The sequence below is a fragment of the Gekko japonicus genome, unplaced genomic scaffold, assembly GCF_001447785.1.
Source record: "Gekko japonicus isolate JY-2015 unplaced genomic scaffold, Gekko_japonicus_V1.1 scaffold1583, whole genome shotgun sequence".
Classification (NCBI taxonomy): domain Eukaryota; kingdom Metazoa; phylum Chordata; class Lepidosauria; order Squamata; family Gekkonidae; genus Gekko; species Gekko japonicus.
Window position 1 is genome coordinate 399,954 of NW_015167096.1, and position 25,985 is coordinate 425,938.

General features: G+C 49.6%; 1 protein-coding gene across 1 annotated transcript in view; it reads left to right on the forward strand.

Annotated features, from left to right (window-relative positions):
• Positions 1–11,954, forward strand: part of LOC107111863 (sialoadhesin-like) — a 59,844-nt gene extending 47,890 nt beyond the window's left edge. The window contains exons 9-13 of the mRNA XM_015412909.1: positions 866–1,120; positions 1,838–2,140; positions 5,794–5,902; positions 8,387–8,477; positions 11,576–11,954. Coding sequence (XP_015268395.1) covers positions 866–1,120; positions 1,838–2,140; positions 5,794–5,902; positions 8,387–8,477; positions 11,576–11,614 — 797 coding nt within the window. The 3' untranslated portion in view covers positions 11,615–11,954. The remainder of the gene's footprint in view (positions 1–865; positions 1,121–1,837; positions 2,141–5,793; positions 5,903–8,386; positions 8,478–11,575) is intronic.
• The last annotated feature ends 14,031 nt before the right edge of the window (positions 11,955–25,985 follow it).

Consider the following 25,985-nt stretch of genomic DNA (forward strand, 5'->3'; position numbering starts at 1 on the left):
CCTCCTCCTCCTCCTCCTCCTCCTCCTCTTCTTCTTGACTATAGAAGTCATCACCCCCACCTGCCGGCTTGTTATCAGGATTGTTGCTTAGGCTGGCAGAAGTGATTAACTTGCAGCGGCTGAGAACTGTCATCTGACAGCTTGCAATTTAGAGCTCTGTCCTGGTCACAGCTTTCTATTGGCTAAATGGCTTTCCTTTCTGCACTGGGAACTTCAGCCCCACCAGGAAAAAAATTGCCCCACAAGCCACAAAATCCTGGCAATGGGTCTGTGTTAGGGATTCTGAGATTTGAGATCGATGGTCGTTTTGTAAACACAAGAGTCACATTAGTTAAAGGAAAAATATCTTTACTACAAAACAAATCATGGGTAGGGTACTTTGGATAAAAAGAAATAAAACACAAGATTACATGCTTACAGTTACTTTCAGTACTACTTGCTAACGGCTACATCTTTCTATCTAACTACCAGCTTCAAGAGAGGAGCTTCCTGTGTGCTTCACACAAAGGGCCATAAACCTTGTGAATACATTAATGCTAGATCAAAGCATTTCCACAAACAAGTTGTTAGTTGACCAATACAAAAGGCTACAGGTCACCTCATTAGAATAAGCAACTCCCTCAAACTTTCCTGCGTAGAATACGTTATGTAACACAACATCCTGTTTCCTGACAAACAACACTTAACTCTGTAATGACTGAAGTGTAGCAACTTGAAAACTCCAACAGTCTGCTGGGGATTGAAGTCAGGACCATCAGGGAGCTAGCCAGGTGCCCATCCACTGGGCTACAGCCCCCATACAGCTGCCCAGGTTTTGCTATGTGGGGATCCTCCTTGGTCTCTCCATGCCTCTTCCTCTCTCCAGGTGCGAGAATCACGATTGAGCCTTCGCCAGACATCCAGGAAGGGTATGCGGCCAACTTGACCTGTGTGGTTGCCAGTCGGGCTGCTGGAGAAATGAACTACACCTGGTACAAGAACAGCCAGTGGCTCCAGGACGGGCCCAGCTGCTCCCTGCTTCTGGAGAGCGTTGCCAGAGATGACGCTGGCTCATACCACTGTCGGGCAGAGGGGGAGACGGGAAGCGTGACTTCTGGCCTGGTCCTCTTGAACGTGCTTTGTGAGTGTCCCGGGGAGCTTGGTGTACACTTGGGAAGGTTCTGCAATTGGCCGCTGGGCTTGCAAAGCAAAGGGGGCCAAAACAGGATCCCATCAATGATATTGTAGTCTCTGTACTTGTATTTGTCAGGCCCCGGTAGCCTTAATCGGATACAGGCCCAGTCTATTCTCTTATATAACTCTTATAACTCTGGAGAGCCAGTTTGGTGTAGTGGTTAAGAGCGCGGACTCTAATCTGGGAGAACTGGGTTTGACTCCACACTCCTCCACATGCAGCCAGCTGAGCGACCTTGGGTCAGTCACAAGTTGTCTCAGAGCTGTTGTCTCAAGAGCAGCTCTTGAAAGAGCTCTCTCAGGCCAACGTTACACACACACATAGCTCAATGGAGCCTCCCTGGTCAGAGGCAGATGTTGGGGCTGAGGCTTTCGTGCCTTGCTCGTGAGTTTGCAAGGGGAGTAGATCGTCTTGGGGGGTGGACTGGGGCGAGGCTCCCTCTAATCCGTGAAGTCTTGTGAGCAAAGATTCTACTTTGTGAGCTGCTGGCATTAAAGTGGTGAGCGGGGGCTTTGGCTGCTGCATAAATTAGTTTGCTCTGGAGCCCTCCTCCCTGAGCCAAGGCAAAAACGTGTGAGCCAGAGGCTAGGAAGCTCACACTGACTCAGCTTAGAGGGAACACCGGCTGGGACTCACCCTGTCTGGCTCTTCTTCTCCGTACAGATTCCCCTCGGACTCCCACCCTAAGCGCCTTCCTGGACAACCAGAGCGGGCGAGTCGGGGTCATCCGCTGCCAAGTCGACAGCCACCCACCGTCCGAGCTGGCCCTCTACAAAGGGGGCTGCATCCTGGCTCACACCCAGGGGACCCGCCCCGCAGCCGCTCGGCGGTTCAGAGCCCTGCAGTCCTACAACAGCCTCCGGGTGGAGATTCGGGACCTGGTGGCAGAAGATTCGGGGCGCTACGTCTGCCTGGCCAGCAACCCCTTGGGCAATGGGACCGCTGCCTTGGATTTCAGCGCAGAGAGTGGGTTGAACTCCCGAGACTGATGGCGGCACAGAACAGAAAGGGTTCCAGGGCAGGGGGGATTCGCTTCCGAGGGGGCTTTCCTGGGATGCTTTCCCCCGGATCGTGGCCATTGCCTATGAGCTCTGGAACTGCCCATGGATCCTGGCCCAGTCCCGGTTCTTCTGGCAAAGCTCCTGGTTCCTCCCGTGGACTTGCTGACCAGCCCCTCCCTCGCCATCTTGTTTGGCCCTTCAGCAACCCCCTCCACCCACTGATTCCTCCCCGCCCCTTCCCCAGGATGCAGTCTGCTGCTGGGATGTAGGGTTGCCATTTTCCAGGTACATAAGAACATAAGAGAAGCCAATGTTGGATCAGGCCAAAGGCCCATCCAGTCCAACACTCTGTGTCACACAGTGGCCAAAAATACCAGGTGCCATCAGGAGGTCCACCAGTGGGGCCAGGACACTAGAAGCCCTCCCACTGTTGCCCCCCCCCAAGCACCAAGAAGACAGAGCATCAATCGCCCCAGAGCCCCTATCTATACCTTGTGGCTAATAGCCACTGATGGACCTCTGCTCCATATGCTTATCTAATTCCCTTTTGAAGCTGTCCATGCTTGTAGGCGCCACCACTTCCTGTGGTAGTCAGCCACACAAAACTAGAAGTACAGTGAATACATTTGTACAAACAAATGACCAGGATACTGTGTCACGCTGGACGAATCACACCTGAGACTACTGTCTTCTTATACACGTCTACTGACAGCCGTAAATGGTGCACATGACAAATGGTTTTGGCCACCGTGCATGAAGGACATCTGCACCAGTTGAACAGTCCTTGAAAGCACAAGTCTCTCTTCCTTCAAAGAACAAGTCTTTCTTCGGTGACCACATCATTCTGAAGAAAGTTGTTGTTCAGTCGCACAGTCGAGTCCGGCTCTTCGCGACCCCACGGACCGCATCACGCCAGGCCCTCCTGTCCTCCATCGTGCTCAATTTCATGTTCGTTGCCTCGATAACACTGTCTGACCATCTCATCCTTTGCCGTCCCAGTCTTCGTGACCTTCAGTCTTTCCCAGCATCAGGGTCTTCTTCTCCAGTGAGGGCTCCCTCCCTTCTCATTGGGTGGCCAAAGTATTTGCGCTTCAGTTTCATTATCTGGCCTTCCAGGGAACAGTCAGGGTTGATTTCTTTTAGGATTGACTGATTTGATCTCCTTGCAGTCCAAGGGACTCTCAAGAGTCTTCTCCAGTACCATAGTTCAAAAGAATCTATTCTTCGGCGCTCGGCCTTCCTTATAGTCCAACTCTTGCAGCCATACATGGCTACTGGGAATACCATTGCTTTGACCATGCGGACTTTGGTTGGCAGGGTGATGTCTCTACTTTTTATTATGCTGTCTAGGCTTGCCATCGCTTTCCTCCCCAGGAGCAGGCGTCTTTTAATTTCATGGCTGCAGTCAGTGTCTGAAGAAAGACTTGTACTTTGAAGGAAGAGAGACTTGTACTTTCAAGAACTATTAGGACACTATTCAATTGGTGCAGACGTCCTTTATGCACGGTGGCAAAAGCATTTGTTACATGTATCATTTATGGTTGTAAGTAGAGCTGTAGAAGAAGACAGTCGTCTCAAGTGTGATTTGTCCAGCGTGACAAGAGCATTCTGATTATTTGTTTGCACAACCTCCAGGGGGTGACTGGAGATCACCCGTTTTTCCATCTGATCTCCAGGCGAGCTGCGGTGGCTCAAGTGGTTAAGACGCTGAGCTGCAGGCTGTTCCAGCTCCTGCCAACCTAGCCGTTCGAAAGCAAGAAATGGCAAGTAGATAAATAGGTACCACTTTGGTGGGAAGGTAACAGCGTTCCGTGTGCCTTGGTGTTTAGTCATGCTGGCCACATGACCACGGAAACGTCTTCGGACAGCGCTGGCTCTTCGGCTTTGAAATGGAGATGAGCACCGCAACCCTAGAGTCGGATTCGACTGGCTTTCGAGCAAGGGAAACCTTTACCTTTACTTTTACTCCAGGCGACAGAGATCGGTTCCCCTGGAGAAAGTGGCTGCTTTGGAGGGTGGACTCTCTGGCGGCGCACCCTGCTGAGGCCCCTCCCCTCCCCAAACCCCACCCTCTTCAGGCTCCACCCCCCAAAAAACTACAAGTGTTTTCCAACCAGGAACTGGCCACCCTACTTGGACGCCTGGCATCGTCTCCACAGGGCTTCCCACCTTTCAGACGCAATCCTGTGTTTGGCGCAGGGTGCCCTGGCTATCGCTGCACCATGTTGCACTTAAGACTTCCAGACTGGCCCGTCTTCACTGCCAGTTCTTCGGGTGAGTTTCTAAATATCAGCCCAAACTGGATCCGGGTCTCCTGAAACGAGGTGCACGACTCCCTCTAGTGGCGGAGGTGAAATCCCCGCCCTCTCCATTGATTTGGGTGTTTTTAGTCAGGCCTTGAATTGATTCCCCGCTTTACTCCCCAGCCGGGGACCCAAATCTGCTTAAAACAGCATTCTCCCCTTGTCCGTTTTTATCCTCCTTTTTATAGGTTAGGCTGAGAGAGTGTGTGTGGCCCAAGAACAGGCATCAGGTTTCCCTGGCAGAGAGGGGATTCGAACCTGGGTCTCCCACATACTTATCCAACCTTCTAACCACTACACCACACTTCCTCTCATTTAAAGGGCCAGGTAGCAGGGGGATGCCTAAGACCTCTACCCGAGACCCTGAAAAGCCACTGCCAGTTTAACCCCTGCAAGGAATTCTCCCTCTCTCTCTCTCTCTCTTCCCCCCTCCCTCCCTCTCTGACCTTGGGACCGTCACAGCTCTTTCAGAGCTCTCTCACTCCCCCCCCCCAATACGTCTAGCTCACAACCTAGTTGTGCATAATGCTAAAGACCTACAACTTCAGACTGCCAGACAGTCTTAGGATCTCCTGGCCATACTTGAAGCATGGACAGCTTCAAGAAGGAATTAGATAAGCATATGGAGCAGAAGTCCATCAATGGCTATTAGCCACAAGGTATAAGGAAGGCCGAGCGCCGAAGAATAGATGCTTTTGAACTATGGTGCTGGAGAAGACTCTTGAGAGTCCCTTGGACCGCGAGGAGATCGAATCAGTCAATCCTAAAAGAAACTAACCCTGACTGTTCCCTGGAAGGCCAGATAATGAAACTGAAGCTCAAATACTTTGGCCACCAAATGAGAAAGGAGCACTCACTGGAGAAGACCCTGATGCTGGGAAAGATTGAAGGTCTAAGAAGATGGGGACGGCAAAGGATGAGATGGTTAGACAGTGTGATTGATGCAACGAACATGAAGTTGAGCAAACTTCAGAGGACGGCGGAAGACCGGAAGACCTGGCGTGACCTGGTCCATGGGGTCGCGAAGAGTTGGACTCGACTGTGCGACTGAACAACAACAATAGATGGGAACTCTGAGGGTGGGGAAAGGGGTGCTCTGTAGTCTTGGTGCTTGGGGGGGCAACAGTGGGAGGGCTTCTAGTGTCCTGGCCCCACTGGTGGACCTCCTGACGGCACCTGGTATTTCTGGCCACTGTGTGACACAGAGTGTTGGACTGGATGGGCCTTTGGCCTGATCCAACATTGGCGTCTCTTATGTTCTTATGTACACACAAGGCCATACAACAATTAATTAATTAATTCTCTTTGCTTGCAGCTCTCTCGGACCTCCACTTCTTCAAAGTCCTGGCAGGGGTCTTCATTGGCATGGCTTGCACAGCTGTGCTTTGCGCCATGGCCTTTGGAGTCCGAACAAACTGGAGCAGGTATGTTCTGGCGTTACTTCAGCGGATGGTTAGAGGGGCTGGCAGGGAGCCAAATGGTTTGTTTTAATGTCTTTGGTTATTGAAAACCTTTGTTAGCCACCTTTGCTGTTTACAGAACTCAAGGCAGCCTACAATATAAATAAAATATATAGAATACAAATAAAGGTTAAGGTTACCCTCGCTCAAAAGCCAGTCGAATTTGACCCTAGGGAACAGTGCTCATCTCCGTTTCCAAGCCGAAGAGCCAGCGCCGTCCGAAGATGTTTCCATGGTCATGTGGCCAGCATGACTAGACGACGAGGCGCACGGAACGCTGTCACCTTCCCACCGAAGCGGTCCCTTTTTATCTACTGGCAATTTCTTTCTTTCGAACTGCTAGGTTGGCAGGAGCCGGGGCCAGAGATGGGAGCTCACTCCGTCACGCAGCACTCGGGTCTCGAACTGCCGAACTACTGACCTTCTGGTCTGCAGCTCAGCGTCTTAACCACTTGAGCCACCGTTCGTACATAACAGCAAAATTTGAAAAGCCCAGTTTAGGGGACACCCAGTGGGCAGCTTGAAGTGAAGATGTCATGGATAAAGGCTCCTCTCCAGAACTTTGAAGTCTCCCCTCCAATAGGGCTGCCAGCCTCCAGTTTGGTATAAATATTCATTACATTCAATAAGCAATAGCATTCAGTACATACAGATTGATAACTACCAGACAATTTTGCATCAGTGTTTTAAAAGTCAAGCCCCAACGGGAGTCTCTAAGAACATAAGAACATAAGAGATGCCAAAGGCCCATCCAGTCCAACACTCTGTGTCACACAGTGGCCAAAAATGCCAAGTGCCATCAGGAGGTCCAGCAGTGGGGCCAGGACATTAGAAGCCCTCCCACTGTTGCCCCCCCCAAGCACCATTAAATTAAAAGCCCGCTTTGAGAATGACAGGAGTACTCCGTCCATGAATGTTAGCTGCAACATGTGTCTTTTGTAAGACGGGAAAAAAAAAAAAAAAACATCCATACAACTATTAAGAAAGCTGTCCCCCTTTTTGGAAGTCTTCATGCAAGGAGAAGCAGGCTTTTAATTCTAGAAACTCCCGTTGGGGCTTGACTTTTAAAACACTGATGCAAAAATTGTCTGGTAGTTAGCCATCTGTATGTACTGAATGTTATTGCTTATTGAATGTAATGAATATTTATACCTGACTAGGATGGAATAATGATACACTATGCACTTTACTAAATTATGACCATAAATAGAACACATTAGTTTGCTAAAAGGTTTTTGCAGTGTATATTTATTTGTTGCTAGATTCTCCTAACACTGCAGCTCGGGTTGCTTCAGCCTCCAGTTTGGATCTGGAGATTTCCTGGAATTACAACTGATCTCCAGATGACAGAAATCAGTTCCTCCGGAGAAAATGGCTGCTTTGGAAGGTGGACTCCAGTGAGGTCCCTCCCCTCCCCACACCCTTTCCCTCTCCAGGTTTCACCCCCCCCCCCGATGTACAGGAATTTCCCAACCCATAGTTGGCAACCCCACCCTCCAAGGGTCGAGCTTAGAGAGAGCTCTCTTTGTGGAGGGGAGCGCAAGCCCCTCCTCGTTCCCTTCATGGCTTTTACGGGAATGTTCTGCAAGCCAGGTACAGTGTTCCCAGAGGGGCTGACAATTCACCAGCAATTGAAATGCAAACCTATAAGATTGTATCCAGGGGTCATTTTGTAGAAAAAGAGGTGCGAGAGCTCATTGGCATAACTAATTAGCATAACTCATTTGCATATGCCACACCCCCTGACATCACCGGAAGTGTGTCAGAAGGCAACACCCACTGCTCAGGCTCCACTGGACTCTTTTGGATTGCTAGCTATTGGGGGGGGGGACGTGCAGATCTGTCCTCGCAGCGGTGGACTTCCGTTCGCCGGCTAACACCGCTCCACCCCACGAGGGGGGGGGGGTTCAGTGTGCCCATTCTCTCTAAGGAGTGGTACCCATTTTATCTACTTGCCGAAGCTTTCGAACCACTGGGCAGATGGCGAGCTGGGGACAGAGACTCGTAGCTCACACCAGTGTGGGGCTCGAACTTACAGCAGTCCTGTTCAGCTCAGATGTTAAACCAGAGGATAAATCCTCTGTGCCACCGCTCCCCTCACAGGTTGTCTGTTGTGAGGAAGGGAAGGGAAAGGAGTTTGTAAGCCGCTCTGAGACACCTTTGGGTAGTAAAGGGCGGGGGATAAATCCAATCTCTTCTCCTCTTCTTATTCTTCCCTCCAAAGCCGCCATTTTCTCCAGGGGAAACTGATCCCTGCTGTCCAGAGATCAGTTGTACTTCTGGGGGATTCTCAAGGCCCCACCTGGAGGTTGTCAACCCCAGCTCCACAACTGAGCAGATGATCAGCACGAAGCACTGAGAGCAAATCATAGACTGCAGGGCTTCCATCTACGGGGCAGGGAGCCAACGCGCCAGGGAAGTCTGCCAACGGCTGCCCTCTTTTTCCAGGATCAATGAGCAGCGGAAGAAGTGGAAGCTTTGGGGGACCCCAAAAACGGAACTGGTGGAGATGGAGAAGAAAGAAGCGGAAGCCCAGGCGGTGAGGTGGTGCGGCCAGAATCTTTGCCCGAGTGACAAACGGGAAAGATGGCTGGTGGAGAACCAGGGACATTGCAGACGGGCAGTGGGTTTTTACAGAGAGCTAAGGCCAGTTTGGGAGCGGGATCCATGTCCAGGCACTGCCCCCTGAATAGAAGGCCATACAACCAGGCTGTGACGTCACCACAATGGCGAGGAGATTAGTCATAACAATCTCCCTGTGCTTATGTGGGGCTAAGCAGAGGGCTGCTGTTTTGTGTAATGATTTCAGGTAAATGGTTGTGTTCCTTTAAACGTGTTGTTGAATTTTGCAGAGTTAGAGAGTTTACAGTTAAGAGTGTAAGAATGTTTTGTTGAATATAGCTGATTAATAGGAGAATTTCGCAGTAGTTTGAATTTAGTTGACTGACTGCTGAAGACTTCAGTTACAGGAGATAACTGTTGGCTGTAGGTGAGAGCCTTTTTTTGCATTTTAATGGCCCATCTTCCCCCTCTTTGTCTCTGTTCTGACTGAGAAAAGGGGTGGTGGGAGAAGCCATTCTCCCATTTCAGAGAAGCCATTCGGCCATGTGGATGTAGAGGTTTTGTCTGCTAAGAATCCCAACAGTTTCTGTCCTTCAGATCTGGATTAAATATGCCTTTTTGCTGAAAACGACCATCTCTTTCTTTCTCCCTGACTGGTTTTCTCATCACAAAAACGAGGGAGGATTTCTGGAGTTGGTTTTGGGGTTTGTTTTTTTGTTTTGTTTTTCCCACAGTGGCCTGGGGTTGTTGTTGGAGGTTTTTTGGGTTTTTTTACACAGTGTATTTTAACAGAAGAAAGAGGTGAGTCGATTCCCCGAAGCTTCCCTTCCTCCCCCTTCCCCCCCATCTTTGCAATAGAGAGACGCTATGGAAATAGTTTTATGTATGTGTTCTCTCTCTCTCTCTCTCTCTCTCTCTCTCTCTCTAGCAGTTAAAAATTTATTTCATGGATTATGTGAAGAAAATGCTTTTTCTTGTGCCGTGGTTAAACTTTCCAGTTTGACTAGGAGAAGCAGTTATACAGGAAAAACTCTGTGTTCCACCTGCCCCTTGTGAATTTGCAACCCATCTGTTAGAGGGTCCCAACCCACTTTTAGTTAAAACTTGACCCATGGCATGAGAACCACTGTCCTAGCTCTTGGTGGCTTCTTATTGTGGATTTTTGATCTGCACAGGAGGGCCACCCATCACTCTTAGCTCTTTGGTAACAAGGAAGCAATCCTAAACAGGTCCACTCAGAAGTAAATCCCATGTTATTTGATGAGGCTTACCCCTAGGAAGGAGATTTAGGATTACAGCCTCAGTACCAAAGCAGACCTAATATTCATTTAAGAGTTGTTAAAACAATCAGGCTATAGATCCAGCTGTCTCACTGGTTGTTTAGCAATGCTAAATGTGAAAATGTCTTACCTAAGTATGAGTTTGTACATATTAACAGTTGGTAGCAGTCAATGCATTCCTAAACAACTATTGTAAAAGAGAAAATGGGCAAAGACTGTCACAAACATCACAGAGGAAACTGAAAACTTTACAGAAGTGATGTGGTTGCCTTTCACATATATTTGCCCCTGAACTGCAACAACGTGAGTTGAAATGACAACTGGGGAGATTTAGATTCATTGAAGGCCACAATGTGTAGTTTCTATATTTTCCTCTAATTTACTCAAAAGAAGTTCCATAGGAAGATTGATTGTTGTTGTACTTACATCTGTTGGTTCCCTTGAACGTTTGTGAATATACACCAATATCCTGTGTAGCTTTTTTTTTTGGGGTCACTGGAGATTAAGATTGAAGTTTACTGTGTGTGAAAACTTCTTAAATAAGTATGAGTTTGTGCATATTTCTATCTCCTGCTGTGTCAGTGGTAAATAAAAAGTAATACTGAAAACCAGAAGTTATTTGACAATACCATCATACAACAGACATCCACCCCTTTCCCCTATTATATGCTTGTAAATTATACGAAACATGCACTCAAATATGCAAGGGAAACTGAACTCAGTAACACTGTAAGCTAGTGTGAAGTGTCTGGAATACTGCAGTGAAAGAATCAAGAGAATATCTTGATGGGTACACGAGAAACTGCAAGTTAAAACACTTGTGACAGTAGCTGGAAACTGCAGAGCTCAGGGAATGTTATGCCTACAGCTGGTGACGTCATGACGTAAGTGATCAGGCCTTCCATCTTTAGAGGGTGGTGGTCCAGGCCCCAAGCACTCACCCCAGGTTCACGCTGGTCAAAGAGAGTTTACATATTTTTGTCTAGCTTTAAAACCAGCATGAGCTGTTTGCTGGCCCTCCAGAGGAACTGGTTGGCCACTGCAGGAGACGGGAGGCTGGACTAGATGGACCCTCACTGGTCTGATCCAGCAGAGTTCTTCTTACGTTCTTATCAAGGGGAAGGCCTCGGCCTCTACCCTGTTGTTGGCTGTCCAGAGGAACTGGTTGGTCATGGTGTGAGAGAGGATGCTGGACTAGATGGACCCTCACTGGTCTGATCCAGCAGGGCTCTTTTGATGTTCTTCTCAGGGGAAGGAGGCCTCAGCCTCTACCCTGTTGTTTGCCATCCAGAGGAACAGGTTGTCCATTGCATGAGTTTACATATTTTTGTCTAGCCTCAGTAAAGGGTAACTGGGAAGTCAGAACAATGAATCATGCAGTGAGGCAGCAGGCAGCAAGCCCTATGCATGGTTCCTGGGGGCTCTGTGGAGCTTTAAATGACCTCATGGCCAATGCTCCCTCTAAGCTGTATAGTCTTGTGAGCAAAAATTCTACTCTGTGAGCGACTGGCATTAAAGCTGTGAGCGAGCCATTTGGCTGCTGTGTAAATTAGTTTGCTCCGGAGCCCCCCTTCCCGAGCTGAGACAAAAATGTGTGAGCCGGAGGCTAAAAAACTGTGAGCTAGCTCACACTCACTCAGCTTAGAGGGAATACTGCGGTCATGGCACATGAGCGGGAATGACACATCTGGAGCCATAGTGGTTCAATAGAGGGTCTGTGGGGTTCAGCCATGGAAGATGCTCCGTGGCTCCTTCTGTTTCTCCACCTGATTGAGCGTCTTTGGTCTTTCCGCAGCTGAACGAACAAGATCCTGGAATTCCTCTTTGCAGATGATTCTGTTCCGGCTATCTGAGGCTACAAGCGAAGAGCAGAATCCCCCCCAAGGAAACCCCGTCCAGCCAAAGCAACACCAGCTTCTTCTGAACTGCAGAAGTCAGTCTCCAGGGACAGCTGCTACAGCTCAGCCCAGGACCTCACCGGGCATCTGGAGCTTCCTTAGATAAGGGAGGGGAGAGCCAGAAGCACCAACTTAATCGGGTTTTCCAAGGGCTCCGTAGCCCTGTGGTTCCGGTTCCCCCAGATTTCAGCCATGATCAGATTTCATTTTTGGAAGCTCACCTTGGCAGACAGCTAAAGAGCTCTTCCCATCCTGCATCTCCTCTTGCCCACCGTCTCCCACAGTGTTCCTCTTTTAGCATACTCAGTGTTCCCTCTAAGCTGAGTGAGTGTGAGCTAGCTCACAGTTTTTTAGCCGGTGGCTCACAGACTTTTGTCTCAGCTCAGGAAGGAGGGCTCCAGAGCAAACTGATTTATGCAGTAGCCGAATCACTCGCTCACAACTCTAATGCCAGTAGCTCACAAAGTAGAATTTTTGCTCACAAGACTCCACAGCTTAGAGGGAACATTGCATACGATCCCCCCCTTTCGCCAGACCCCCTCTCCCAGGGGCAGAAATGTGCCTGAGCTCACCAGTAGTGTGACCAATTGTCCCCTCCCCCCGGACATCTTCACACACTTGAGACAATGGCTCTGGGTGCCCTCTTACCAAATTAAGTTGGAGACCTTGGTGGATTTTTTGCCCTTCAAATCTAGCAGCATTTGTGTAAAAGGAATGTTGGGAAACATCGGGAGACGGACACTGGAGTGCTCAGAAGCAGATTTCTGTCTGTACTCGCAGTGTTTCCCTCTAAGCTGAGTTAGTGTGAGCTGGCTCACAGTTGTTTAGCCTCCGGCTCACAGATTTTTGTCTTCGTTCAGGAAGGAGGGCTCCAGAGCAATGTTCCCTCTAAGCTGAGTTACTGTGAGCTAGCTCACAGTTTTTTAGCCTCCGGCTCACAGATTTTTGTCTTCGCTCAGGAAGGAGGGCTCCAGACTCGCAATGTTTCCCTCTAAGCTGAGTTAGTACGAGCTGGCTCACAGTTGTTTAGCCTCCGGCTCACACATTTTTGCCCTAGCTCAGGGAGGAAGGCTCCGGAGCAAACTAATTTGTGCAGGAGCCAAATCGCTCACTCGCAACTTTAATGCCGGCAGCTCACAAAGTAGAATTTTTGCTCACAAGGCTCCACAGCTTAAAGGGAGCATTGGTCCATAGCTAAATCTGCCCAAGAATTACCATCGCCTCCCAAAATAACGTTATAGCTCTGGTTTCATAGCGTCCCCTCTCCTAAACCACACATAGTCCCCACACGCATACTGGTAGTTTCAGACGGCAGCCATGTTGGTCCATGGTAGAACGGCTAGATAGGAGCCCGAAAAGAAGTTCAGGGCAAGCACAATCGAGACGCAAAGCTCTGAAGTCTGAGTTGATGTTGCCCTTCCCGAGTCTGAGCAAGAAAACAAGAGGGCTGTGCCCATCACTGAGAGGAAAGACAGCTTGGCGAGATGCTGATGGATGAGCAAAGATACACCCTTGGCATCTTGCCGTGCCTCCTTCCAAAGACCGGACGTTGCTCTTGTGAGTCTCATAGTGGGGAGCCCTGCCTTTCCCCTGGACAGTCGTCTGCTTTGGCCACGTTGCCTCTGACATCAGCCTCATGGAGGAGAGAGGTCTATCAGTGGCGGCTAGCCAAGGGAACCAAAGGGAACCTCCATGTCCAAAGGCAATCAATGTCTGAATCCTGTTGCCAAGAGGCAACATCAGGGGAAGGTCTCGGCCTCTCTGCCCTGTTGTTGGATCTCCAGAGGAACTGGTTCACCACAGGGCATGAGACAGGATGCTGGACTGGATGGACCCCTGGTCTGATCCAGCAGGGCACTTCTGATGTTCTTATCTTCTCCTCACTGTGGTCATTTCCCACATGTCCAACCGATACCTTCTGCCCCAAAACTGCAGCCGTCAGATGTTCCATCAGTACCTTAATCACAGGCCTTCTCAATCCGTCTATGGAAACATTGTCCTCTCCGTACAGTCAACGCTGTGTGCAGCAATGCCCCCCTCCCAGCCATGCCATCTCTGGTGGAGAACATCATCACCGACAATTTGGTCTCCACCAATGCCATCGCCTGCAATGTGTCCACTCCATCACCGTCTCCTCTGTCAAGCCCACTGGCACCATCTGAAGCCGGGACGATTCCACGCCGAGCTGTCACAGCGTTTCCGTCACTGTTACCATGACCAGTCACCATGGCCCTCCGCCGTACATTGTGCAGAAGGGTGGCCATGTTATTTTGTCCTAGCAAAATAAAACAAAACTGCAGTGGCACCTTAAGGACTAGCGGGATTCATTTCAGGGTGAGGTTTTGTGAGTCCTTCAGAAACGTGGAAAGGAAATTATTTCGGGAATAATAATAATAAGAGATTGGATTTATGTCCCGCCCTTCACTTGGAGTCTCAGAACGGCTTAGAATTTCCTTCCTTCCTCTCCCCACAACAGACACCCTGTGTCACTCTTCTTCTTCTTCTTCTTCTTCTTCTTCTTCTTCTTCTTCTTCTTCTTCTTCTTCTTCTTCTTCTTCTTCTATTTCTATTACTACTTTTTCTTCCTCTTTCTCTTCTTCCTCTTCCTCCTCCTCCTCTTCTTCTTCTTCCTTGTCTTCATCTTTGTCTTCCCAAACCAAGCGCACGAGCATTTACACACCCTATCTCCTTATTGAGGAAACAAGGGCATGGCTGACACTACATTGTACGGGGAAGTGTAAGACCTGCTGCCACCTCTAGGTGGCAGTGTTGGAACAAAAATTTAGATATTCCCTTTCTTTGGTTCACGGTTTGGTTAAGGCCACTTATCTGGATCCTCCCCTTGGCCGGTGTTTTATCACGACTTGTAAGAAGAAGGACCCTGACATTTTGTGACAGCAGGTTTGCGATAGTAAACCTTTGCCCTAAACAGTTTGTCGCTCACTTTGGCCTCTAATTCTGTGTTGGGTGATAGTGAGATATTGAAAAAATGGTATTTAGCAGATATAAGATAGTCCAGCAGAGCCTGAGTAAAATAATTCAGACTGGGAGTCCATGTGTGATTAAAATATAAAGTTTTTACTAAATTCTAGCATGGGAAGGGTAACTGGGATGAAAATAACAACAGAGCATAATCGGCTACATCCTTACTCTACAAAGACAAAACTAGAAGAGAGAGATTGTGGCTGCTCTCCTTCTTCAGAAACACCAAACAAAGACGGGAAGAGGAGCCATAAAATGCTAAAACACTTTGACACTTTCAGCCCAATCAAACTCCTAGATCAGGGAGAAAATTCCCGGGCTTCCTACAGCTAAAGAACATTGGTTACATGAGAAACACGTGACTTCCTGTGAGTAACATAAACAAACATTTAACCCCAGACATACTGAGTGTTTTCAACTTGTAACACCCAACATTCTGCAATCCTGTTTGCTTATTATTAATGATGCTATTTCTATGCAGCCTCTTCAGAATGCTGCTCCAGGAGACTTGCAATTAAAACCACGTCACAATGTCAAAAACAAGCCACTGGACTTGAACAGCATGAAAACTGCCCTAGGCCTATTGCATGGCTCCCTGTGGTGTGATGCCATCAGTCTGCCCTGCTTTAAGACCTGTAATCCACCTTGAGTCTCAGCAAGAAAGGTAGATTATAAATAAAAGGTAAAGGGTAAAGGTTTACCTTGCTCGAAATCCAGTCAAATCCGACTCTAGGGACGCGGTGCTCCTCTCCGTTTCCAAGCCGAAGAGTCAGCGCTGTCCGAAGACTTCTCCGTGGTCATGTGGCTGGCATGACTAGACGCTGAGATACACGGAACACTGTTTCCTTCCCACCTAAGCAGTACCTGTTTATCTACTGGCAATTTCCTGCTTCCAAACTGCTAGGTTGGCAGGAGCAGAGGCCAGAGACAGGAGCTCATTCCGTCATGCGGCACACTCAGGTCTCGAACTGCCGAACTACCGACCTTCCGGTCTGCAGTTCAGCATCTTAACCACTTGAGCCACCGCAGCTCCTTGGATTATAAATACAATACCACAAAATAATACGACTCATGTTTAGAAGTTACATTGTTGTCCTCCCCACCCACCCACCCACCCACAAACCTTTCCTTATGGTTTTTTTTACTTATTTTTAGTTGAAAATATTTATTAGCTGCCTTTCTCCCTCCCAGAACTCAAGGCAGTTTACAATACAAACAGAACCAAAAAATAAAAATATTTTTTTAAAACAACTGAATTAAAATCTCAAAAAAAAAAAGAAGCAAATGCTGCCTGGAATATTAACTGTCTGCATAGAATCATAGAGTTGGAAGGGACCTCCAGGGTCATCTAGTCCAACCCCCTGCACAATGCAGGAAATTCACAAACAATGTTCCCTCTAAGCTGTGGAGTCTCGTGAGCAAAAATTCTACTTTGTGAGCTACTGGCACTAAAGCTGTGAGCAAGTGATTTGGCTGCTGCATAAATTAGTTTGCTCTGGAGCCCTCCTTCCTGAGCCAAGACAAAAATGTGTGAGCCAGAGGCTAAAAAACTGTGAGCTAGCTCACACCAACTCAGCTTAGAGGGAACACTGTTCACAAATACTCCCCCCCCCCCACAACCCCAGTGACTCCTGTTCCATGCCCAGAAGATGACAAAAACCCTCCAGGATCACTGGGGGCCAAACTGGCCCGGAGAAGAATTGCTTCCTGACCCCAAAGTGGCCATCAGCATTTCCCTGGGCGTGTAAAAAAGGGCCACAAGAACTAAGGGCCACAAGAACTTTCGTGATCTACCCAAGTTCATGGAATCCGCATTGCTGTCAGATGAGGCCACCTAGCCTCTGCTTGAAAACCTCCCAAGAAGGAGAGCCCACCACCTCCTGAGGAAGCCTGTTCCCCTGAGGAACCGCTCCTCTAACTGTCGGGAAGTCCTTCCGAATGTTCAGCGGCCTCCTAAAGGCCAAGCGTTAGGGGGACAGGTCAATGGGGCAGTGAAGAGGCCCTCTCCCTGGGACCTTAATTTCCAAGCAGGGCCAGAACAAGTGGCTCGTCGCCTGAGACAGGCGCCCAACCCAAAGAATCCCTTGGAACTGCCTCCGAGACCTCTTCCGGTGAGGAATAAATTGGGGGTAGGCGCAGGCAGCTTCAGTCCCTGCAGTTGTATGGGAAAGGATGGGATAAAACACATATTTCATATGATTTGGGGGTTTTTTGCGAAGCACCAGGCTCATGTTAAGCCTGGAGCTCTTGTTCCCAGAACCATGAAGATAATCTGCCAGGAGAGGGGCATCTCGCCTAACCTCTGCAGCTCTGCAGCGCCACCCCTACTGGTGGCTGGAAAGTATACTGCAGGCAACAAGTAGAATCAACACTATACCACAGAGGGCCATCCTGGCTGCCTCCAACTCCTCACCCCTTCCACGGGAGTTTGGGCCGCTAATAGGCCTCCCTTCCCCATGTTCCCTCAAGGGGGCTTCCCGAACTGTCACCAGGAATATGCGCTTAGGTTCACACGATTTATGAGACTTGGATTACATTATAGAGAGGACTTCTGGACTCCCTGCGGAGATATCCAGACGGCTTCCATGGTAGCCTCCAAGGAAACAACAGCTGGAGTCCTACAAGGGAGAAAGTGCAGGGTAAGGTGAAGGTTTCCTTGCTCGAAAGCCAGTCGAACCCAACACTAGGGGGCGGTGCTCATCTCCGTTTCCAAGCCGGAAAACCAGCGCCGTCCGAAGACATTTCCGTGGTCCTGTGGCCGGCATGACTAGACACTGAGGGGCACGGAACGCTGTTACCTTCCCACTGAAGCGGGACCTATTTATCGACTTGCAATTTCTTGCTTTCGAACTGCTAGGTTGGCAGGAGCCGGGGCCAGAGACGGGAGCTCACTCCGTCATGCGGCACTCGGGTCTCAAACTGCCGAACTACTGACCTTCCGGTCTGCAGTTCTGCATCTTAACCACTGAGCCACCACAGCCCACAAGTGCAGGGTACACATTATTAAATAAATGTTTTGATCAATAAATGCTCTCTTCCTGTGGCTTTTCTTCCTGGAACATGCTCAGAGGTTAAGGAATACGCTGCCACCGGACAGTCCTCTTCCAAGGGGGCAGCTTCAAAAGGCCTGTCCTGCATCGTTTGGAAGGACCCGGCAATGCTCGGAGCAGCAGAAGCTGTCATTTAGTAGCACAGTTTGATGCGTAGGGAGAAGGTCTCGTGTTCATTCCATTCCGGGGCTGCTGAAAGGGGACAACACTCTCAAGGCCTTGCTCAACTCAAAGGTACATACACAACAGACACCCTGTGAGGTCGGTGGCGCTGAGAGAGCTCTGAGCAAACCGCCCTTGAGAGAAGAGCTCTGGGAGAACTGTGGCTTGCCCAAAGTCATGCCAGCAGCTGCATGCGGGGAAGTGGGGAATCAAACCCCGGTTCTCCCAGATTAGAGTCCTCACTCCTAACCACTACACCAAACTACACTAGGGAGGGCGGTGAAGGCAGGGACAACCAGGGGGAGAAGATGCATTTGTGTTCCAGTTACTGGAGCGTGTGACCCACCCCTTCCACCCTTAGAACGTCCTCCAGTCAAACCCTGGGAGCTGTTCAAGGAAGAGACAGGGAGCTGTCCACGACAGGTCTGGAAAGCGTAGTGCTGTAGGAGCTCAGCTGCAATCAGGGGCCGGCCTGTGGCTCAGCGGCAGAGCTTGTGCTCGGCATGCAGAGGGTCCCAGGTTCAATCCTCGGCATCTCTGTGAAAAAGGACCAGGGGATCGGTGACGTGAAGGGACCTCTGCCCGAGACCCTGGAGAACTGCTGCGGGTCTGAGCAGACAAGACTGAACCTGATGGACTCGTGGCCTGTAGAAGGCAGCTCCCCATGTCCGTGTGCACCAGCAACAGACAGATCCAGGTTGAGCCTCCCCTTCCCTCCATTATGATGGGCACTGGCTGCCTATAGCATACCGGATGCGGTTCAGGGTGCTGGGCCAGGGCTCTTTTTGTAGCAGGGACTCCTTTGCATATTAGGTGACACACCCCTAATGTAGCCAATCCTCCAAGAGCTTACAGAGCTCTTCTTTCAGGGGCTACTATATGGTCGGGGACCTACTTACCTAAGGGCAGGGGCGGATGAAGGCTCACTGGTGCCCGAAGTGCTGACCCATCTTGGTGCCCCCCTCCTTTCCACCTGACCCCCCAGTCCATTTCAGTGGTTGACCTGTCTGGCCAGATATACAATGCAGGTTGCAGCAAAACAAAAACTTATTCATATGATAACACAATATACGGTACAAACTAAGCCAAGCTTGGGCTACATTGTTGGGTGATAGTGAGAGATTGAAAAAATGGTATTTAGCAGAGATAAGATAGCCCAGCAGTGCCTGAGTAAAATAATTCAGACTGAGAGTCCATGTGTGATTAAAATATAGTTTTTACTAAATTCTAGCATGGGGAAGGGTAACTGGGATGAAAATAACAACAGAGCTGAATCGGCTACATCCTTACTCTACAAAGACAAAACTAGAAGAGAGAGATTATGGCTACTCTTCTTCTTCTTCAGAACACCAAACAAAGACGGGAAGAGAAGCCATAAAATGGTAATACACCTTAACACTTTAGTCCCAATCAAATCCCTAGATCAGGGAGAAAATTCCCGGGCTTCCTACATCTAAAGAACATTGGTTACATGAGAAACATGTGACTTCCTGTGAGTAACATAAACAAACATTTAACCCCAGATATACTGAGTGTTTTCAACTTGTAATACCCAACAAGGTGCGATCAGGAGGTCCAGCAGTGGGGCCAGGACACTAGAAGCCCTCCCACTGTTTCCCAGCCCTTAAACACCAAGAAGACAGAGCATCCCTTGCCCCAGACTAAGAGTTCCTATCTATACCTTGTGGCTAATAGCCACTGATGGACCTCTGCTCCATATGCTTATCTAATTCCCTCTTGAAGCCGTCCATGCTTGTAGCCGCTGCTACCTCCTGTGGTGTTGTACAATGTAAACATATCACCTGTGCAGAAAATATAGTCCAGAGGGATGAATGTGTAAGAAATATATTTTATTCCTGGCAGAAGGGAGCTTCGACTCTTGCTGGAAGTTGCAGGCGGCTTACATTTCAGTCACTGCTGAGTTAAATGTTGTTCTTAGATAACAGGATGTGATGTCATCTGACCTGTAGCCTGCAGCAGAAGCGTGTAGTCAAAGGCTGGAGATTTGTGGGAGCTGTTTATCCTAATGAAGTGACCTGTCAGCTTCTCTGTTGGTCGATTAGCACCTTGTTCGTAGATCCTGTTTTGATCTCGCGTACACGTAGTCACAGGTTTATGGCTCTTCATTCCAGCAAAGAGAAGAGCCACAGTTCTTCTCACGATAGCAGTAGACCCAGATGGGCAGCCCTGTCGGTCTGAAACACACGTAGTCACAGGTTTATGGCTCTTCATTCCAGCAAAGAGAAGAGCCACAGTTCTTCTCACGATAGCAGTAGACCCAGATGGGCAGCCCTGTCGGTCTGAAACAGGGGGCAGGGCCGGCTCACCCACTAGGCAAACTAGGCATTCGCCTAGAGCGCCGGGCCCTGGATGGGGCGCCAAGCTGTGCCTCCCCCCTCCTCCCCCTTTGGTGGTGGTGGCGGGGGGGAGGCGGTGGTGGTGGTGGCAGCAGCAAAAGGGTGGTTGACTCCAGGTCTCCAGGCATAAGGCAGCCTTGCCTAGGGCGCAGAAACACCTCGAGCCGGCCCTGACAGGGGGACAAATGTAGAGTCCAGGGGCGCCATCTTTAAGACCAGGAAAGTTTTATTCAAGGTATCCGCTTGCGCGCGCGCCTCTTATTTATTTATTTATTTATTTATTTATTTATTTATTTAATTTCATTTATACCCCGCCCTCCCCGCATGCGGGCTCAGGGCGGCTTACAACAATATGGCACTCAGTGCAATAAAACACAATAAAACAATGTCACCCAGCTGGCTTCATGTGGAGGAGGAGGAGTGGGGAATCCAACCCGGTTCTCTGGATTAGAGGCCACCACTCTTAACTACGACACCATGCTGGCGCTCAGGATTTGAATCTGGTGCCACGTGTTGATACTTATGGATTTAATTCATCTGGCAGATTAGAAACAGGCCTGGTTCTCTGGGCAAGCCCTGCCCCCCAGTTTGGGACAGCAGGGAAGGATACACCAGAGCCCCGTAGGAGCGCCAACCAGTCCCAGCCATCAGCGGTGCAGGAGGCAAAAGATACCCCATCCTGGGCTTGTTCTGCCAGTGCCTGTTTACCTGCCACGTCCCCCAACCCCATTCTGTAGCCACCATCTGGGTCTGTCTTGCCGCGGCCCAGAGAGAGACTGGGTGCAAATACCTTGAACCAGCCCTGACCGAAAGAACCCTCCGCGAGCTCTGTTGCGAAACATCACTCTCAGCGTAGCAGCTGATGAAATCCCTGCACAATAAGAACACAGCGTTCATTGGCACGCGCAGGGTACCCGGCCTTCCTCATGGCACACAACATCGAGGCATCAGTTGAGAAGGTGCAGACGGATTGAGCACACCCATCATCTCAGGGGTTTCAAACGCCTCCTGCCTGGCAAGCGTGCACCCTGGAGCATCCAAAGGCAGGAAAAGCCATGCACCCTGCTCGGAAGTGCCTGCAAGTCTAAAAGGGCGGCTCTGCTCCTCATTGGCACCCTTGAGGGGTCAAAGTCTGCAGGCCGGCCTCACACAAGCCATTCCCTTACTTGGCACGGCATCTCCACTTTCCCACTGCGTATGATGACACCAAGGCTCCCTCTAAGCTGTGGCGTCTCGTGAGCAAAAATTCTACTTTGTGAGCTGCTGGCATTAAAGTTGTGAGCGAGCGATTTGGCTCCTGAATCAATTAGTTTGCTCTGAAGCCATCCTTCCTGAGTGGAGGCAAAAATGTGTGAGCTGGAGGCTAAAAAACTGTGAGCTAACTCACACAAACTCAGCTTAGGGGGAACACTGGTCCGAAGATCAGTTGGAATTCTGAGAGATCTCCAGGCACCACAGGGAGGATGGCAACCAATGCTCCCTCTAAGCTGTGGAGCCCTGTGAGCAAAAATCCTACTTTGTGAGCTGCTGGCATTAAAGCTGTGAGCGAGGGATTGGGCTGCTGCCTAAATGAGTTTGCTCTGGAGCCCTCCTTACTGAGCGGAGACAGAAATGTGTGAGCCAGAGGCTAAAAGACTGCGAGCTAGCTCACACTAACTCAGCTTAGAGGGAACATTGACGTTGGTCCACCTGAATGGCTTCCCTATGGAACTATAGAGGTACTCTAGAAACCGGAGCAAGCTATATTGGGAGGTGGGCATCAGTTTAATCTGGAATGTCTCCAAGACCAGCCCTTCCTCTGGTCCCACGGCCCACCCATCTTTCCCCGGTATTGGGTGATAGTGAGATATTGAAAAAAAATGGTATTTAGCAGAGATAAGATGGTCCAGCAGAGCCAGAGTAAAATAATTCAGACTGAGAGTCCATGTGTGATTAAAATATAAAGTTTTTACTAAATTCTAGCATGGGGAAGGGTAACTCGGATGAAAATAACAACAGAGCAAAATCGGCTATATCCTTACTCTACAAAGGCAAAACTAGGAGAGATTATGGCTACCCTCTCTCTTCTTCTTCTTCAGAACACCAAACAAAGACGGGAAGAGAAGCCATAAAATGCTAATACACCTTGACACTTTAGTCCCAATCAAATTCCTAGATCAGGGAGAAAATTCCCGGGCTTCCTACAGCTAAAGAACATTGGTTACGTGAGAAACGTGTGACTCCCTGTGAGTAACATAAACAAACATTTAACCCCAGATATACTGAGTGTTTTCAACTTGTAATACCCAACACCCCGCCTTCCTGCTTTCTGAATGGCACTTCTGTATTTGCAACAGGAGTCAGCTTTTAACGGCAGCGGCCCTTCTCCCAGCGGTTCACGGGGAAGGTAAAAAGCAGCGGGGGAGAGGGATACTTGATGGAAATCCAGGCGGCCTTCCCTGCTTCCCACGGTGAAGGGAACCCGATATTGTTCCAGGGGCGTGGGAATGAGGAAGGCCAGGCCTGTGGGAAACCCCCCCCCCTCCGTGTTCCCTCTAAGCGGAGTGAGTGTGCGCCAGCTCACAGTTTTTTAGCCTCCAGCTCACAGATTTTTGTCTTGGCTCGGGCAGGAGGGCTCCGGAGCAAACTCGCTGACGCGGCAGCCAAATGGCTCGCTCACAGCTTGAACGCCGGTGGCTCACAGAGTAGCGTTTCTGCTCACGAGACGCCACCGCTTAGAGGGAGCCTTGAAAAGGTTGCGGAGCCTGCACGTTTGGAAGGTGAGTTTTTAGAAATGAAAAGAAGGAGAACTTGAAGCCCAGAGGGGTGGAGAAAGGGGTGGGCACAGAGGGGAAGGAAGAGGGGAAGGGCCGCGTTCCTCTCTGCGCGGGTCTCCGGCTTGAAGGCGGCCCTGGCCCGCCCGGCTTCTCAGCCGACCTCCGGGAAGGAGTTTGCCGTCTGGCGGGAGGACCGTCCGCGGGCGGCAGGGAGCGGTCGGGCGCAGTCCGGCCAGAGGTCCCCACGCGGGAAAGCGCCGGGCGGGCCCCGTCTTGGCGAACCGCTTCCCTCCAAAGGTTGGCCACAGACAGCGGGACACCCTGCCGGGAAACGGGCGGCAGGGAAGCCGGACTTCGTGGCCGGCCTCGACTTTCCCCCGCCGGGTTTCCCGGGATTCTGCCGGCGCTGCATCGGCTCGGCCCTCCCCCACCGAAAGCCCCAGCGCCTGATGGGGAAAGAGGAACAGGCAGGCAGGCAGAAGGGGGGGGGAGAAAGAGAGTGGGAAGGAAAGAAGGAGGGAAGGAAGGAATAGAGAGAGAGAGAAAGAGGGAGGGAAGGAGGAAAGGTGGAAATAAAGCAAATATATGGGGAAGGGAGTGGGAGGAAGGAAGAGAGAAAGAAACAAAGAATCGAAGAAAGCAAACAGATGGGGAGGGAGGGGGAGGAAGGAAAGAAGAGAGAGAGAGAAAGAAATAGAAACAAAGAAAGCAAATAGATGAGGAAGGGAGAGAGTGAGAAAGAGGAAGGGAGAGAGAGAAGTGGAAAGAAAGCAAATAAATGGGGAGAGAGGAAGGGAGAGGTGGAAAGAAAACAACTTTAAATGCATCCTCCAAGCCCCCCATCCTGGTTGGCTTGGCTCAGAGAAGGGATTTAAAGAAACAAATACCTTCTACAAGCCAGCCCGGGGGGGCCTTTGAGAATGTATTTAAGATTAAAATTGATTGCTTTTTCTGCTCCCCTCCACTTCAAACCTACCCAGGGAAGGGAACACTGGCTGGGGAAGGGAAGACCAACTGGAGAGGCATGCCTCCCCTTCACTTCCCCAGCTGCCCTGCTGGGAGCCACACAATATGTGTGAAAGAGCCGCATGCAGCTCCTGAGCCACAGTTTGGCCACCCCTGTCCTAATAGTAGGGGCAGTTTGACAATGGAAACAGTTATTTGGGCAGGAGCCCCCCTCCACCCTGGACAGTCATCTGTCAGGAATGCTCAAGCTCTGCTTTTCGTATATTGAGTGGGGGTTGGACTAGAAGGCCTATAAGGCCTCTTCCAGCTCTAAGACTATTTGACCTCTGCTTGCTTTACTTTTTTCCTAGTTGCAGAGAGCTCTTAACATAGTGGAACATTCCAAAATGTTATTCTCCTCCACCTTAGAGTGGTGTGGTACAATGCATTTTGCCTCCAAAGCATTTCTCTGCTTTATTCTCTTGCTAGTGTAAATTAGGCTAGGATCTCTCCTTAACAAGTCATAATATTCTGGGGATCATTTAGAAGCATTGGAACTCCTTGAAGAAGCGGGCATGTGTTTATAAGATGTCCTTTAGTTACCAAGTCAATAATACATGGATTTGAATCCTTGGAGAAGCGGGCATGTGTTTTAAGGAGTGCTTTACCTGAGAAGTACTTTAGTTACCAAGCCAATAATGCATGGATTAGTATTTATGAATAATAATGATGGGAAAAGTCTGCTGCTGCATTTTTTAAAGAAAAAACTTCTGTAAATGAGGGATTGCAGCTGGCATATTATAATTCAGGGGTGTATTAAGGCAGTGTTTCCCAGCTTGTGGTTGGGACCCAAAAGTGAGTTGTGAAGCCTCTGAAAGTGAGTCATGGGCCAGCCTTCCCTAATGGGTGCCCGACGTTTGAAACTCTCTTTCGGAGAGAGGAGCCGCCAATGTTCCCTCTAAGCTGTGGGGTCTTGTGAGAAAAAAATGCTACTTTGTGAGCTACCGGCGGCATTCACGTGGTGAGCAGAGCCATTTGGCTCCCGCGTCAATGAGTTGGCTCTGGGGCCCTCCTTCCGGAGCGAAGGCAAGAATCTGTGAGCTGGAGGCTAAACAAACTGTGAGCTGTCTCACACTCACTCTGTTTAGGGGGAACGTTGGAGCCGACACCTTCTTTGCTTCCGTTTTTTTGTAGTCCGCCTTTCTCCCAGGACTCGAGTCGGATTAGGCCGAGCGAATCCGTACAATCGACGGACGGGACCAGTGTTCCCTCTAAACAGTGTGAGCCAGCTCACAGTTTTTTAGCCTCCGGCTCACACCTTGTTGTCTTAGCTCAGGAAGGAGGGCTCCAGAGTAAACTAGTTGATGCAGCAGCCAAATAGCTGGCTCACAACTTTAATGCCGGTAGGTCACAAACAATGTTCCCTCTAAGCTGTGGAGTCTTGTGAGCAAAAATTCTACTTTGTGAGCTACTGGCATTAAAGTTCTGAGTGAGCACTTTGGCTACTGCATACGTTAGTTTGCTCTGGAGACATCCTTCCTGAGCCAGGACAAAAATGTGTGAGCCGGAGGCTAAAGAACTGTGAGCTAGCTCACACTAACTCAGCTTAGAGGGAACACTGGACTCACAAAGTAGAATTTTTGCTCACAAGACTCCACAGCTTAGAGGGAGCATCGGACGGGACGTTCGAGAAACAATGCAAATAGGATTTGGGTTAGCAGACCCAAACGGAAGTCTTACGACAGAAGAGAAGAGAAGCAACTCGCAGACAGGGCCCCTGATAGAACACAAAACAGCACAGTAGGATCCACTTTACAGCCAACTATACACAGCCCTATAGACCACAATAGACCGTAATAGCTGATAATAATGTTATACTTATACGTTATCTCGTGTTCTTATCATTGTTCTTTTGTTTAGGTGGAACCCCGCCTTGAGCTCTGCAAGGTAGAAAGGCGGCTAACAAGAAGTCCGAAAGAAATGAAATAGTGCTGAAAGCTCAGAATTTTGGCCGGATACTGGTGTCTAGATTGACCCCAGGAGTTTGTCGCTTGC